We start from the raw sequence: 16,502 nt of genomic DNA on the forward strand, positions 1-16,502 counted from the left end.
ATTCCAATCTAGTGATTTCCTTTAACTAAAACCAAAATGTCACATTCAGCTTGGTTAACCTAAAATCTCAATCTACATATCCCCTTTAATTAGAACCTTGATCTTTGTCTTTAGGTCAATTAACTTGAGATCCTAATCTAGCTATTCCCTTTAATTAGAACCAAAATGTCACCTTCAGCTTGGTTAACCTTAAATCTCAATCTAGAGACCCTTTTTAACTAAAACCTTGGTCTTTGTCTTTAACTCGATCAACTTGAGATCCCAATCCGACAATCCTATTTAACTAGAACCAAAATGTTTCTTTCAGTTTGGTTAACTTGAAATCTCAATCTAGTGACTCCCTTTAATTAAGCGATTCCGTTTAACCAAAACCAAAATGTTGCCTTCAACTCGGTTAATTTAAAATCTCAATTTAGAGAGCCCTCTTTAACTACAACCATAGTCTTTTTCTTTAGCTTGGTCAACTTGAGATCCCAATCCTACGATCCCATTTAACAAGAACCAAAATATTGCTTTCAACTCGGTTAACCTAAAATCTCAATTTAGAGACCCCTCTTTAACTAGAACCTTAATCTTTTTCTTTAGCTGAGTCAACTTGAGATTCCAATCCTACAAATCTTGAAACATCATCCCCTTCTTAGTCCTACTTCGATTTGCCAAAAAAATGGAAAAGAATGAATGATATGGTGGAGAACTAGACCGGTCTTTACCATTGGCTAGAACCAACCACATAGGCTGCTTAGAAATCAACCTTCAACACCTAAAAACAAACCACCACATAACAACCCTGCAATTATCAACAACAACATCTAGTTCTAGCTACCTAGTCTATGTCAAAGAATAGAATCTGAGGCAACTTTTTGACCAAAATTCCATTCCCTATTATTCCTTCAATATTGGGGTTTAATGCAAGCAACTTGTTTATTCGGATTTGAGATGTAAATAGATTTTAATTTTGTTAGGATGAGGTGGTCCGGTTGCGTCACATTGATTATGTCATGAAGTTCACTAGAGTAAGAAATAAAGATATCAAGTTTCGGAGAGAATCAAGATCAGTTAAAGCAAAAAAAAAAAAACGATGATGAACATAAATTGGAAACGAAAAGTTTAGTTATAAGGAATTAGATTAACAAAGAAATTTAAGTCTCATCGATTCTAGGAAACAAGTTGGAAGGAATCAATTTTACAAAAATTGACCTTCGCACTAGAGAGAACCTTCGTGCCACTAAGTACTGAATCGTTATTCAAATGTACTGAAGGCCATTTGTTTGCCATTTGTGCTAATTAAGAACATAATTCTATTCTTTTGTGAGTTAATATTCTGTAAAATAAGCTTGGAATAGCTTGCGGGGGCTTGGCTCAGAGATCATTGAGTTTTTACTACAAATTGCCTTTTAATTTTTTTCCTCTGGTAATTGGATTCGGTAAGTTTCCCTTTTGTTTACATATGAAGAACAAACATTGCTTGAGGTTATCCAATGCCGAGATCAAGGTCAGATAATACTAGCGAACCCCTAATATAACTGTGAAAAAGGGCTCTGGGATTAAGAAGCAAAAAAAAATGTTAAGTGCAGGTTATCCAATGCCGAGACCAAGGTCAGATAATATCCTGATTGTGCTTATTGCCATTAATTAGAAACTGCAATATCGTCACATAATTAAACTGAGATTATTCTGATTAGAGAACAGAAGGAATCTTCTTTCATAATTGGCTTTTGCGAAGGTTTAGTGTTTTTGCTGCTACTGCTTTTGGACCTGACTTGATTCCTGACAGGTAGAAACAGCATTAGTCCAAAAGCAAGGAAGCTTTTGTTTTCATTAATCACATGATCAGATATTATCATCTATGCCCAACACAAATTCATAAAAGTGGCTCTAATAATTGGCTGACAACAGTTGTTAATGAGCAGTGTTTGCATCCCTTATTTTTCAGTTTACTGAGTATTTAGAACACTCAATTCCAATCCAAAATCGATAATAATAAACTCTTGGTGATGGTTTTGTCATTCGATGGTGATCAGATGATAAAAAAACCAGTAAAATTTTCTTATATAAAAAGTTTATTAAGTATTGAAAACATCCAAATCTAATAGTTTTTACTTTTTTTTTGTTTAAATATGATATTAATTAACTTTTGATGATAATCTATTTTTCATTTTGTGATGCTTTTATCGTCAGTACTGATAAGACGAAGAAAAGCTATTGATTTTTCTCTCTGCAATGGTTACTTTTATCGTACACAAATGTTGGGTGCTTTTATTTACAAAAAGGAGTACTGTCTAACATTATTCATTGCACAGCTGTTGTCAACCAAACCTTTCCTTTCTATATAAAGCTTGGCTTGGCCTCCTACATATTAGCCAAAGCAAGAAAACAAACAAAACCTATAAACAGCTACTTGTCTTTGTGTGTTGATTAATTGTAGTTAACATGGCACGTCAGGCAGCTGATCGTCTTGTTAAGATTGGGCAGGAGGGTTTTGCAGCCATTGATGAGCACTTCGGCCGGGCCAAGAGGCGGCCACCAGTTATGAAGGTTCCCTATGCTCATCCCACATATTACTATGTTCCTGCAACAGAAGTTATCGACAGCAACGAGGCAGCTCAACGCTACAAGGGGAGGGTTTATCTCGATTATCCTAAGGGGAAACCAGTTCCATTTTAAAGACCTAGTGATTAATCACTTAGCTTTCTTGTATGCATAACCTCCTCCAGTTGTGTTACCTTTAGTCCTGTACGATATTCTCCCTCTGCTAAACGTAGACGAGGAGAGGTTGCTAGAACTCGAGTCAGGAGCTTCTTCTTACTTCATCAAATAAACTTTCTGTGATTTATATATCATTTTCTATTTGTATGTATTGTCATAATTATCTTTCTTACTTCCTCATTATCACCTCTTACTTAGCATTGAATTGAAAGATACAATATGCTCTTGAAATGCTTTGAAGCTCTTCAAGGTGTGATTTCACCGACTAAGTTTGGAACTGTACAGAGCTCAATGATGAGCCGTGGGAGGCGTCTCTGATTGTTGCACTGTAAGCATGAGTGTACGTACGTATGAATATAACCAGCAGATCCGCAAACCACAAGTGATGACAAGCTTCTTAACACTGCTACATTTAACAGTTTTATCGATGAAATTTTTTGTCGGTATTTACTCTACCATTCCGTCAGCATGAATTTTACAGACGGAAACAGTCCATCGGTAAATTCCTCTTGTCAGTAATTTCATTAATGTCGGTAAAAAAAACCCGATGGTTTTACAGACGGAAAATGCAAGCCAATTTTTTTTCCACTGGAATATACAGACGGAATTATTTCTTTGGTGATTGACAGTGGCATATGGAGTAATTTTATTCCAAACCCTCTATAAAATACGGAAGGAATTATTGCATCGGTGATGTAACAGTTGAAATGACATATGCAGTAATTATTTTTCAACTCTCTGGAATATAACGACGAACAAAGTTTGTCGGTAACTCCGTCCGTAATAATTAAAAAATATATATATTTTTTAAAATTATTTATTGAACAAAAAAAGAAAATAAAAAAATTATATAAAATTTTATAAAATTCAAGTATGTAAAAATAAATTATCTTAGTATAAAAGCCAAATATTCATTACAAATTTATATGTTCAAATAAAATTAAACTAGAAAAATAGCGGCGTTGGAGGAGGTTGATCGTTCCCGGGACCATATGGCTAAAAAGAAGCGTACACGTACAACCCATCTATGATCTCATATCCATGGCCATTCTACGGAGTTCATCATAATCCGCAGAGAGTCGTTCATTTTCTTCAATGAGATGGGTCGTATGTTGTTACAAGGTCGCGAACTCCTGAGACTAGGTGGTCGATATCGATTGCAAGCTCCACTACCAGAAAACCGGAGAAAAGCAACGGAATTACCGATGGAATTTTTCCATCGGTAATTATTACCGACGGAACTAATTCCGTCTCAAAATCTGTCGGTATATACCGACGGATTTATTCCGTCGGTAATTCCGTCGGTATATACCGACGGTTTCGCCGACGGGGTATACAGTTCGGTATATACCTTGCAGGCAACATCGACGATACTTACTGTCCAATAACTCACAGCTGACCGAATCCCAGATCTTTCAATTACAAGATGAACAATTTGCCACATGGTTTAGAACACATGTAAGTCCTATCACAAACTCATTATCTCTTGCAATGTAATTAATTGTAGTCAATGTTACATAATATCCGTTTATTGATTATTGTTGTATTTAATTTACAAGCTAGGTTTATCAAATGGGAGGTAGTGCTGCTATTTCACTGTCTTTACTATGTTTGGGCCCTGAAAGAAAAGTCAAGTGCTATAATGGATATTTTGTCAATGGATATGTCTTTCATACTGAAGAATACGGGCATGGAAGAAAGACATACAACAGCGGTGTTTGTATTAAGGGATCGACTTCTAGTGAGTTTGAAGTTGACTACTACGGTAGATTGGAAGAGGTCATCGAATTGCAATATCATAGCGAGCAAAATAGAGTGTTTTTATTCAAATGCTATTGGTATGACACAACTGACAGAGGAATCAGAATAGATCCTCACTATGGTCTCGTTGAAATCAATTCAAAAGCTAGACACCGCAACGTAAACGACGTCTTTGTTTTCGCAAAGCAATGCCAACAAGTTTATTACACATACACCCCTTCCTTTAGAAAGAACCGATCAAGAGTTGATTGGTTATCCATTTTAAAAACAAAACCCAAGGGTCGTGTGGAGGTTGTTCAGGATGAGAACGAAGACACAAGTGTGATAGATGAAGTCTTTCAAGCTAGTGAGTTGGTTGAACCATACCGAGTTGCTCCGTCGATTGACTTAGAAGAAAATTCGAATTTTCGTGTTTTCAACGATAGTCTTGTTGATGTTGACGCAGAGGAGTTGAATGTTGTTCTGAGCTCTACTAGTGGAAAAAAGAATGTTGTTGAAGAAGATGATAACGAAATTGAAGAGTGCGATGAAGCTGATGATAACAATTCAATAGAGGACGAAGATGAAAATTCCGACTAACTAAACATGTTATAAAGCCTTATTTTTATAATGTAATAATTTGAAACATGAAATATTTATTCTTCTTTAAGGGTCAGCCTTTGTTATCGTGTTGTGTGTGTTGTAAGATTGCAATTCAAGATTTTTTGAGAGGGTTACATTAAAAAAATAAGAAAAATTTACCTTTTCACCGACGGATTTACCGACGGAATATAAACCGTTGGTATTTCACAGAGAGTTGCAAAACAAATTACAGGATTTTGCCACATTCACCGACGGATTTACCGACGAAATTCCGACGGCATTTCCGATGTCCAATACCGACGGAATCACCGACGGCTTGTCCCATGTCTGACATGTGTCCGTCTGCACGATTACCGACGGACTTTCCGACGTCCATTACTGACGGCATTACCGACGGATCATGCATGTGCGACACATGTCCGTCTGCACCCGTACCGACGGCATTTCCGACGGATCGAAAAGTTTGGCGGGATTTCCAAACTTTTTGGTGCGAATTTCAATTAATTTCCGACGGAATTACCGACGGAAATTAATTGCTGTCGGTGCAATTAATTTCCGTCGGTAATTCCGTCGGAAATATTGCTTTATATACCGCCCATCCCCCCACTTTGTTCATTTTCTCCTCTTCTCCCTTTCTCTTCTCCTCTTCTCCCTTTCTCTTCTCCCTTGCTCTTCTTCTCTCATTTATATTTAGCTTTTAGAAGGATTTTATTGTTTTGGTGGTAGTTTTAAAAGGTATGTATTTTTTTTCTTTATCTTTTTATTTTTTTTATTTTAATTATGATTATTTTTTTTGGTGTTCTTTGTTTTGTATATTGTTTGTAGATAAAATCTTAAATTCAACACATTATTAAGGTAAGCATTTTTTATTCCCAAATTTATTTTGAATTGATATAATGTTTTTTAGTTTTGTGTATTGTTTGTTTTGTGTTTATGTTGTGTGTTGTGTAGTGTTTTTTAGTTTTTTAGTTTTTTAATTTTATTTATTAATTTTAGTTTTTTAGTTTTGATATTATTGTTTGTATTGCTATAATTGTTATTGTTGAATTTTATGTTAAAAATGTTAATTTATAAATATAATTGTTATTGTTGATTTATTTTAAAAATGTTAATTTATATATATAGAATTGCATTTAATTAGTTTATCTTAATTTAGGATATTATTGTTTGTATTGCTATAATTGTTAATGTTGAATTTATGTTAAAAATGTTAATTTATAAATATAATTGTTATTGTTGATTTATTTTAAAAATGTTAATTTATATATATAGAATTGCATTTAATTAGTTTATCTTAATTTAGGATATTATTGTTTGTATTGCTATAATTGTTATTGTTGAATTTATGTTAAAAATGTTAATTTATAAATATAATTGTTATTGTTGATTTATTTTAAAAATGTTAATTTATATATATAGAATTGCATTTAATTAGTTTATCTTGATTTAGGATATTTGTATGACTTAAATCTAATGTTAGTACCAATTTAACAATGAATGTTCATAGTTGTAATTCTATATGATGTTATTGAATAAAATGTTATGTTGATGATGATGAGTTGGGTTGAGATCCAGGATGATTGGATCGGGATGTGAAATAAAATTGGAAGTGTAATATGATTTTGTCGACAACTTGGGACCCCCCAGTACAGGGGAGACTCTGTCGAATTTTTTTTTAAATAATCGAAGTTAATTATGTAATTATTCGTATACATTTGTGTAGATGCGTAGAATGAAATCTACAGCACGTCGTCAGAAGACGGTTGCAACTAGTTCTTCTAGCAGCGAGGAGGACGTATCCTTAGGTGCTGATCACAGCGAGGAATCTACGCCAACTTGTGATGCTGCCTCTTCTAGCGCGGTTTCACAGCGCAGAAGCGGTGTGCCTTCACAGCGGGGTCAATTCACCCGCAAGTACCAGGCACAATGGAAGGATGACCTCTCAATGTAAGTTTGTTTAGGTTTTAGTTTTTTTTTTATATACTTATAACATAATTTATGAACAACTAATTAATATTAATTACTACTTTTATTTAATTTCAGGTTCACAAACATTGAGGCTGCAAGGACTATAACATTGGCGTTTAAATCGTCGATGGAGATTCCATTGTTTCAATGGAGCCAGGTTTCCAAACATCCTGAGTGGAAACCTAATATCGATGCATGGTTTAAGCGATTTCAGGTCGGTGTTAATTTTTAATAAATAATTTTTATAATTTTATATCTTGTACTATTTTTATTTTATATGAATTATTTATATACACAGAACAAATTTGAGTGGGATAGGGCGGACAACAATGTTGTGAGGAGGGTATGGGAGAATCACGCGGCAACTAGGTAACATTGAAAATAATATTTATTTTTGTTTTATAATTTTATGTTTTAAATTCTAATTTGTTACTATGGAAGTAGGTTGCGTGATTTTTGGTATGACACCCAAAAAAAATCAAAAAGACATGCGAGGGATAACGGTCTTGAAGGATGGAATGAGGTGGCGGTTTGGCAGGAATTCAAACCGCCATTCATCTCGGGGGAAATATGGACGGCATATATTGAGCACGTGACCTCAGAGCGGTTCTCACAGCGCTCACAGTCTGGCGCCGACAACCGGAACCGGCAAATTTATGGTTCGGTGACCACGCACACTGGCAGATCCGTCCCATTCAGCGCACATGCAAAGCGGATGGTAAGATTAATTTTAATGAAATATATCGTTAATTAATTTGTCGTTCCTTATAATATATTTAACTTTCAACCTATTTTTTCCTTACAGGCTGCGTCTCTTGGACGTGAACCGAGTCCAATGGAGCTGTTTCTAGAGACGCATGTGCGGAGTCAAGACCGCCAAAAGGGGGTGCAGCAGTTCGTGGACAACCGTGCTCAGCACTTCATGGTATGTTCGTTCATTCATTTTATTTTGTAAGTTATTATTTTCTTGAATTGCATCTTGAATTGCATTTGATGATTTTTTTACCGATGGAATTTTCAGGACACCTATAATAGCCGGTTGAGGGAGAGATATGGGGACAATCCGTCGACCCATCCAGATTTCGATCCAGATTTGTGGATGGAGGCGGGATCATCTGGTGGACCCGATAAAAATAGGGTCTACGGGCTCTCCAACACTACGGCTGACAACTTGCGGTTGACTCGTAGTGTCTCAACTGTTGGAAGCTCTCCATCAGTATCGAACACCCAGTCTGAGGAGTTCATTGCGTTGAAACAACAATATCAACAACTCTCGACGAATTATGATGAGCTCCGTCAAATAGTCATGGAGATGAGATCAAAGATGGGTGACGATACTTGTGCAGCTTCTTTTTGGCCGTATGGTCCCGGGAACAACCAGCCTCCTCCTCCTCCTCCTCCAGCTCCGCCGCTATTCTAGTTTAATTTTGCTTTTTAAACACATTAAATTTGTAATGAATATTATTTAACATTACTTTTACATTATTAATGTTTAATGCATTTCTATTTGTTTATTAAGGTTTTTTACAATTAATAAATTATTTTTTTTATATATTTTAAATAACTACCGACGGATATACCGACGGATACTATCCGTCGGTATTTAACAGAGAGTTGCCGAACAATTACCATCCATGCCATCATTACCGACGGCATCACCGACGGATATAATCCGTCGGTATTACACAGAGAGTTGCAACAAAATTACCAGCCATGCCATAATTACCGACAGATTTGCCGTCGGTAATGCCGTCGGTAATTACCCTTGAAATTACCGACGAATTTATTCCGTCGGTAATGTTCCCGCGGGAAACTTTTTTTTTGGCGCGGGCGTATCCGTCTGTAAACCGTCGGTGTTTCCGTCGGTAGGTGGTTTTTTTTATTTGCGGCAGCATTAGCGACGGAAATGGGATTTAACGACGACCTGTTTACCGACGGACGTGGTACGTCGGTGAGTCCGTCGGTATTATTTTCACCGACGGAATTGGTCCGTCGGTAAAACTGGATAATGTTGTAGTGCTCCCAACAATTGAGACACTACGAGCCATTTACAAGTTGGTCGTAGTGTTGGAGAGTTTGTACACCTGATTTCTATGGGGTCCACCAAATGATCCTGTCTCCATCCACAAATCCGGATCAAAATCCAGGTGGGTCGAAAGATCATTCCCGTATCTCTCCCTCAATCAGCTGTTATATGTCTCTTGGAAATAAAAAAATGAAATCATCAAATTTAATTCAAGTAAATAATAATTTACAAAAGAAAATGGTTGAACGAACATACCACAAAGTGTTGAGCGCAGTAGTCAATGAACTGTCGCACCTCTTTTTGGCAGTCTTCACTCTATAAGTGCGTGTCCACAAAAAGCTCCATTGGGCTTGGCTCACGTCCAAGAGCTGTAGTTTGTAAGAAAAAAATGTTGCAAGTAAAATAAACTTATAAATAACAACAAATTAATTAAAGATAGATGTGATTAAAATTATTTTTTTGTTATTTTTTTAATTTTTCAGGCTATGTTTGAAAAAAAAAACCTAATTTTTTTATAATAAAACTGTCGAAACAAGCATAAGGGGGTGTTTGCCAAACACATCTTTAAACCAAGAAACCCTTTTAGCAAAAATATTGCAAGCTAAACAGGGTCTTAACCCTTTGACCCATTCTTGACCCAACTGGGTTGACCCGACCGAGTTGACCTGACTGGGATGACCTAAAATCTTTGGTTTCAACCATAAATCGAACCAAAGATCATGATTTGACTCGAAAACAACTCAAAAAGAAAACGAAAGCCAAAAAACAGATTAAACACAAAAAAAACACAAAAACATGAAAAAACTCGAAAATAACGAATTAAATGCAAAAAAAATAAAAAAAATGAAGAACTCGAATAACATGAAAAACATTAAAACTCAAATTCTAGCAACATGAATTCTAATGGAGACCATATTTTAGGAAATAAAAAGCACATAAAGGATGGAAATCAATCATTGAACAATAATTAAGCATCAAGCATCGATGATTATCAACCAATAATCATGATTTAGTCAAAATAGGTTTTGGTTCAAAACCAAAACCCTATGATTAAAACCTCATAAAACTTGTTATTGATACAAATGAACTCTAGACTACTAATTAATCAAGTCCAATGAAGTGTTTAATGCAAAGGAATGGACCAAAACTGGTCCAAAACATAGAGATGAGCCAATGTTTTTACCAAGAACATAAACCATTGCCTTAGAAAACCCGGCTATTGTCAAGCCACTAAAATTGGCATGTTCGACCTCTAAAACATGTTTTCTTCATTTCAAAAAGTCACACTACCATAACCGAACATGTTTGAATAAAAAAACAAGCAAATAACATCAAAATCATGCAAGAGGTTCCAAACTTCAAAACTACAAACTTAAAATAGCCTACATATTTATGCAATTTGGATTCAATTTTTTTTCTTAAACCTTCAATAAGACCCATCCAAATCCTAGAAACTAAGAACATGCATCGGCTGACATAAAAAAACATCATAACCTTGCTGCCACATCTAGTAGATTTCAAAACTACTTTATTTCATCAAAACTCATCCAACAAACATCACCTAAGTATTCAGGGACATTAACAAACAACTCAAAACAAGATTTAAACAATAAAACAAATTTTTTATGTATTAATCAAAATCAAAACTAAGGAACATCATAACAGTAAAGCAAGTTTGAAAACATCATTAAACATGTAAAATAAACTAGAGGTATGCCTTATGGACATCACCTATTAGGTTAGTGAGGGATTATATCTTCCTAAAATTCAGAATAGTTATTGCCTTTCTTCCTTTTTAAAATCCAATCTTTTTACAATCTTTAACTTATCCTTTTAGCTTTTGAATGCCAAGTGTCACATATGGGCGTAACATGTCGGGGGGTCATGGGAATCACCACCTAGTTTTTTGGTTCAAGGTCGCTAGGAAACTCGAGTATACTGGTTTTATCAGGGATTCCAAGGGTAAGAGACTGATTGTGGCTGGGTAAGGTACTAACACCCCTAATGCACCCTACCCGAGGTAAGCTGTATTGTGTGGTTTAAAGTTTTTTATGGATTCCTAAATGGTGGTATGTCTATGACTTGAGATGGAGATTTATTCATGTGAATAAATCTGGTTTTTAAAAATTTATTATGGTTATAGACAAGATCCATATAGGTGCCCTGACAGGGTTCACCTATCTTTAAAGGTGGAAGGGTTTTCCACAACTCGTGTATTGTGATGAAAAACACTCCCAATTAAAATTGGTGAATATTTAAAATAATTTTAAGAATTTTCTCATCAACGCGTGATATTTAAATACCAGCATACTTGTAGGTCCAACAATTATACCAAACAATTGACAATTATTTCTCAAGAATTAAAATTTTTTATGGATTTTTGAAATATTGACAAATTTTAATGAAATCAATAAACTGGCTATTAAACCCAAAATGCATGTAAATATACTAAATGAAGTGGTGTTTTTTGGCCATGTAATATCGAAGAAGAGTATATATGTGGATCCGAAGAAGATAGAAACAATATTGAAATGGGAAAGACCTACGAATGTGACTGAAATTCGTAGTTTTCTGTGCTTAGCTGGATATTATAGAAGGATTTTCAACAATAGCCTCTCCAATGACTCGATTAACTCGAAAGGAAGTTAAGTTGGAATGGTCAAAAGTGTGTAAAACAAGTTTTCAAGAGTTAAAATCCAGGCTAACTTCAACCCTAGTATTGGCTTTACCACAAGGAGAAGAGGGATTTGTTATGTATAGCGATGCTTCCAATAAGGGTTTGGGTTGTGTATTTATGCAGCACGGAAGGGTAATCGCTTATGCATCTAAACAGTTGAAACCACATGAGATAAACTATCCGGTACATGATTTGGAGTTGGCAACTGTGGTGTTTGCTTTGAGGATCTGGAGACATTATCTGTACAGCGTACAAGTGTAGATTTTTACAGATCACAAAAGTGTAAAATATTTGATGTCACAAAAAGAATTGAATATGCGACATACACTACAAGATTTAACAGTTTTACCGACGGAATTTTTCTGTCGGTGTAAGACACATATTCCATCGGTAATTATATTACCGACGGAATCAAAGACGGAAATGATCTGTCGGTAAATCGTTCGTCGGTAATGTTTTGTCCGTCGGTAAATCCGTTGGTAATAGAATTACCGATGGATTTACTGATGGAACAGACGCGTCGGTAATAATTTTTTTATTTCCAACGGAATTACCGACGGATTTACCGACGGAATTCCGTCGGTAATTATTGAAAAACATTTTTTAAAAAAATCATTTTATAAAATTATAAAATAATTAAATTAACATAAATTAACACTGTATAATATATACTCAAAATGCTTGGAAAAAAGAATAAGAAAATCAATTCAAACAAATTTGCAACAAATAAATAAAATAAAAAAATAAATTCAACTAAAAAATTAATTCATATGAAAAAAATGAAGTTGCAATTGCTAAAAATTTAAAAATCCTATAAATAAATCTACTAAAAATTGATCTCATATGAAAAAAAAATCTCACAACAACATTTATACAATTATTAAGAACAAAAACAATTAAAAATAAAATAAAAAACATATATAGTGAAAAAAATCATGAAAAAAGAAGAAAAAAGAAAAATCTTACCTTAATGTAGTTGCAAGTGAAGCTAAGGAGAGAAAAAAAATTTCATTAAGCATATTAATTAAAAAAAAACTAAGAGGATAAAAGAAGAAAGAAGAAGAAGACATACCCAAGCATGGAGGAAAAGAGAAGGAGATGAGGAGAGAAAAGAAGAGAAAGAAATAGATAAGAAATGATGTTTTTTACATAAAGTGAAGAATAAGAAGAAGACATACCTTAATGATGTTTTTTACATATAGTGAAGAAGAAGAAGAAGAAGAAGAAGTAGAAGAAGAAGAAGAAGAATAAGAAACGGGTCTGTCTCTTGTGAAATAAGGGCATTCAAGCTTTTTATTGGGACGCTTTACCGACGGATTTACCGACGGATAATTAAATATTAATATTTTTTAATTATTCCGTCGGTAATTCCATCGGTAATATTTAATTTAAATTTTTAATTTCGTAAATTTTTTTCAGAAACCGCCAAAAAATTACCGACGATGTTTCAATCCGTCGGTGATTCCGTCTGTAATATTTAAATGAAAATTTTAAATTAATTGAATTTTTTCAGAAAACCGCCAAATAACACCGACGACTTTTCAATCCGTCGGTGATTTACTCTCTGGAAAATACCGACGGAATTTTCCGTCGGTGATTCCCTTTGTAATTAACATGATGAACAATGTTCACAATTTACCAACAAATTTACCGATAGAATCACCGACGGAATTTGTTCCGTCGGTGATTCCGTCGGTAATTCCGTTGGTAAAAATGACACGTCATCATTTTTTTTTGCTTTGTTTTAATTTTTTTTTCCCACGGTAATTCCCTCGGTATATACCGAGGGAATATTTCCGTCGGTAAAATCCCTCGGAAATTTACCGACGGAAATATTCCCTCGGTATTTCCGTTTGTATTTATCAATTTTCTGGTAGTGATAGGAGATGGATGGAGCTAATCAAAGATTATAATTGTATTATTGACTATCACCTGGGGAAGCAAATGTGGTGGTAGATGCTCTGAGTCGAAAGAATAAAGTTTTTATTAGTGGTTTACTAGTGCTAAGTGAGCTAAATGTGAATTTGGATGTGACTTCAGGAGGAATATTACTAGCAACGTTAGTGCAATAATCTGATATGAGAGAAAAGATTCGAAAAGCTCAAGGTGAAGATCCTGAAGTGATGAAAGAAATGAACAATGTAAAAGTAGGCCAAGACTCTTTATTTCAAGTGTAAAAAAAGAGGCTCGTAGTTATGGGAAATAGAGTATGTTTACCTGATGATAAGGTTTTTAAAAGTGAAGTCTTAAAAGAAGCTCATAAGTCTAAATTGACGATCCATCCAAGGAGCATGAAAATGTATAGAGATTTGAGGGAGAGTTACTGGTGGCAAAAAGGGAGATAGCATAATATGTGGCCAAGTGTGCCATATATCAGCAGGTGAATGTAGAGCATCAATAGCCGGCTGGAGAATTACAATCTCTTCCAGTTCTAGAATGGAAATGAGAGAATATCACTATGAATTTTGTATCTAGGTTACCAAGAAGCAGGAAAGGACTTGATGCCATATGGGTGATCGTGGATAGACTGACAAAGCCTTCTTTGTTTTTGCCTATGAAGATGGGGGATTCAGTTGAATAACTAGCTCAATTATACATTAAAGAGGTGGTGAGATTACATGGTGTACCAATTTCTATAGTTTCTGATAGGGATCCTTGGTTTACATCAAGGTTATGGCCGAGTATACAACGGGCTTTGGGTACCATATTGAATTTAAGAACGACTTTTCATCCATAGATTGATGGGCAATCTGAAAAGACAATTCAAATTTTAGAAGATTTGTTGCGGCTTGTATTCTAGAGTTTGGAGGTTAATGAGAGGATCACCTGCCATTAGTAGAATTTACTTATAATAATAGTTATCAATCTACTATTGGCATGGAACCATATGAAGCATTGTATGGAAGGTGATATCGAACTACAGTATGTTGGGATGAAGTTGGGGAAAGAAAATTATTAGGACCTGAACTGGTGCAGATCACGATTGATAAGGTGAAGGTGACAAAGTAAGGATGAAAGAAGCTTAAGATCGGCAAAACAGTTGTGCTCATAATTGATGGAGACCTCTAGAGTTTCAAATTGGAGATATGGTATTTTTAAAAGTTGCACCATGGAAACATGTGATTCAATTTGGAATGAAAGGCAAATTAGCACCCAAGTATATCGGGCCATATAAAATTATAGAAAGAATTGGGACGGTTGCCTATCGAATATTACTGCCACCACATTTAGATAGGATACATAATGTGTTTCATGTTTTGATGCTGCAGAAAGCAGACTTGGATCTTGCATGAATTTTGCCATAAATTTCGATGGAAGCATGGGAAGATTTAACTATGGAGGTACAGTCAATGCAAATTATGGACCAAAGTATAAAGGAATTATCTAATAAAAAGGTGTTGTTAGTAAAGGTATCGTGGAGAAACTCTTAAATAGAAGAAGAAACCTAGGAGAGAGAGTCAGAAATGAAGAAGAAATATCCTAGATTATTTTCTTACATAGGTATGAATTTACATTTCAAGGACATAATTTTTTTACAATTCAAATAATAATATTTTTCATTTATTAACTATTATATGAATAATATTAATTATAATAAAAATAAAAATATTTATGATACAAAAAATAATATTTTTAATTATTATTATTATTATTATACAACTAAGAATATTTTTAATTTTAATAACATTAATTATAATAAAAAAGTATTAATATTAAAAATATTATCATTTTTATTATAATTAAAAATATTATTGTTTGTATTATACATATTATTATTTTTATTATAATTAATATTATTTATATAATAATTAATAAATTTGGGAAATTTATTATTATTATTATTATCATTAATAAAATTTAAAATACTATTATTGTAATAGTCTGACTGTACGACTCGATCAGTGTTAAAAGATTCCAACATATCCTCTTTATTTGAGGGTAATTTTTTTTTTCCAAAAATCGGCAGAGTTTCGTTTGCATTTAGAATATCCCAAGTTATCGACTACTATCAGTTTACTCAATCAACCCATTATCACAAGGTCCCTTAATTCTGGACCTTATATCAAACCTCATAATTCCACACCTCATACAATCCACACAATATATATATATATATCCCACAAGTAAGTTCAATATGAACATAGTCCAACACATCATATCATAAATTTAAAGGAAAAGGAATACTAACATGCAAAGAAAGTATTTATAATATAAGAAGTGTTCTTAAATATTTCAAAATGGTTAATTACTGGATAACTAAAAATACTACATGCTAAGCTAAACCTTTATAAGTACATCAAGGTTTGCACAAAAGTATACTACATAAACATGTTAAATATTTACATAATCTTCACAAAGTAGAGTCCTAAACTAATGATCTTCCTGAATGTTTGGTGGACCTGTTACATAAATAAACATACCATTATGTTGATAAAGAATATATGTATGCTCATGAAATGAATACGAAAGAAGTATTAACTTTCTATCAAATCCATGAGAATTCTAACAAAGAACTTATATTTTGCTTGCAAATCTTTTAAACCCAATTAACACTCATTTGTATATTCTTAATTGAATATTCTTATTTACTTGCATAAACTAGGTGACCTTGTAAGGTTTAATCCTGTAATTCATTTCCTGCCAATCCTATCACGGATGCCATTATCCGAAGATAATCATGTAAATCATTTCTCGGCAATCCTATCACGGATGCCATTAGCTATAGCTAATCGTGTGAATCATTTCCCGGCAATCCTATCACGGATTCCATTAGCTGAAGCT

General features: G+C 34.1%; 1 protein-coding gene and 1 long non-coding RNA gene across 2 annotated transcripts; both read left to right on the forward strand.

The window, feature by feature from the left end:
• The first annotated feature begins 2,368 nt into the window (after nt 1–2,368).
• Nucleotides 2,369–2,840, forward strand: LOC133695788 (uncharacterized). Its single transcript, XM_062117730.1, has one exon. The coding sequence runs from the start codon at nt 2,431–2,433 to the stop codon at nt 2,662–2,664; it is 234 nt and encodes a 77-aa protein (XP_061973714.1). The 5' UTR covers nt 2,369–2,430; the 3' UTR covers nt 2,665–2,840.
• A 4,000-nt stretch (nt 2,841–6,840) lies between these two features.
• On the forward strand, nt 6,841–7,383 carry LOC133696403 (uncharacterized). Its single transcript, XR_009842670.1, has 3 exons — nt 6,841–6,996; nt 7,093–7,231; nt 7,316–7,383. It is a non-coding gene; the product is annotated as an uncharacterized LOC133696403 (long non-coding RNA).
• Nucleotides 7,384–16,502: the final 9,119 nt, after the last annotated feature.

Source organism: Populus nigra, chromosome 6, assembly GCF_951802175.1.
Source record: "Populus nigra chromosome 6, ddPopNigr1.1, whole genome shotgun sequence".
Lineage (NCBI taxonomy): Eukaryota > Viridiplantae > Streptophyta > Magnoliopsida > Malpighiales > Salicaceae > Populus > Populus nigra.

Bases quoted from the DNA above. Each gene is read 5' to 3' on its own strand.
- LOC133695788 (XM_062117730.1), top strand. From the start codon at position 2,431: ATGGCACGTCAGGCAGCTGATCGTCTTGTTAAGATTGGGCAGGAGGGT.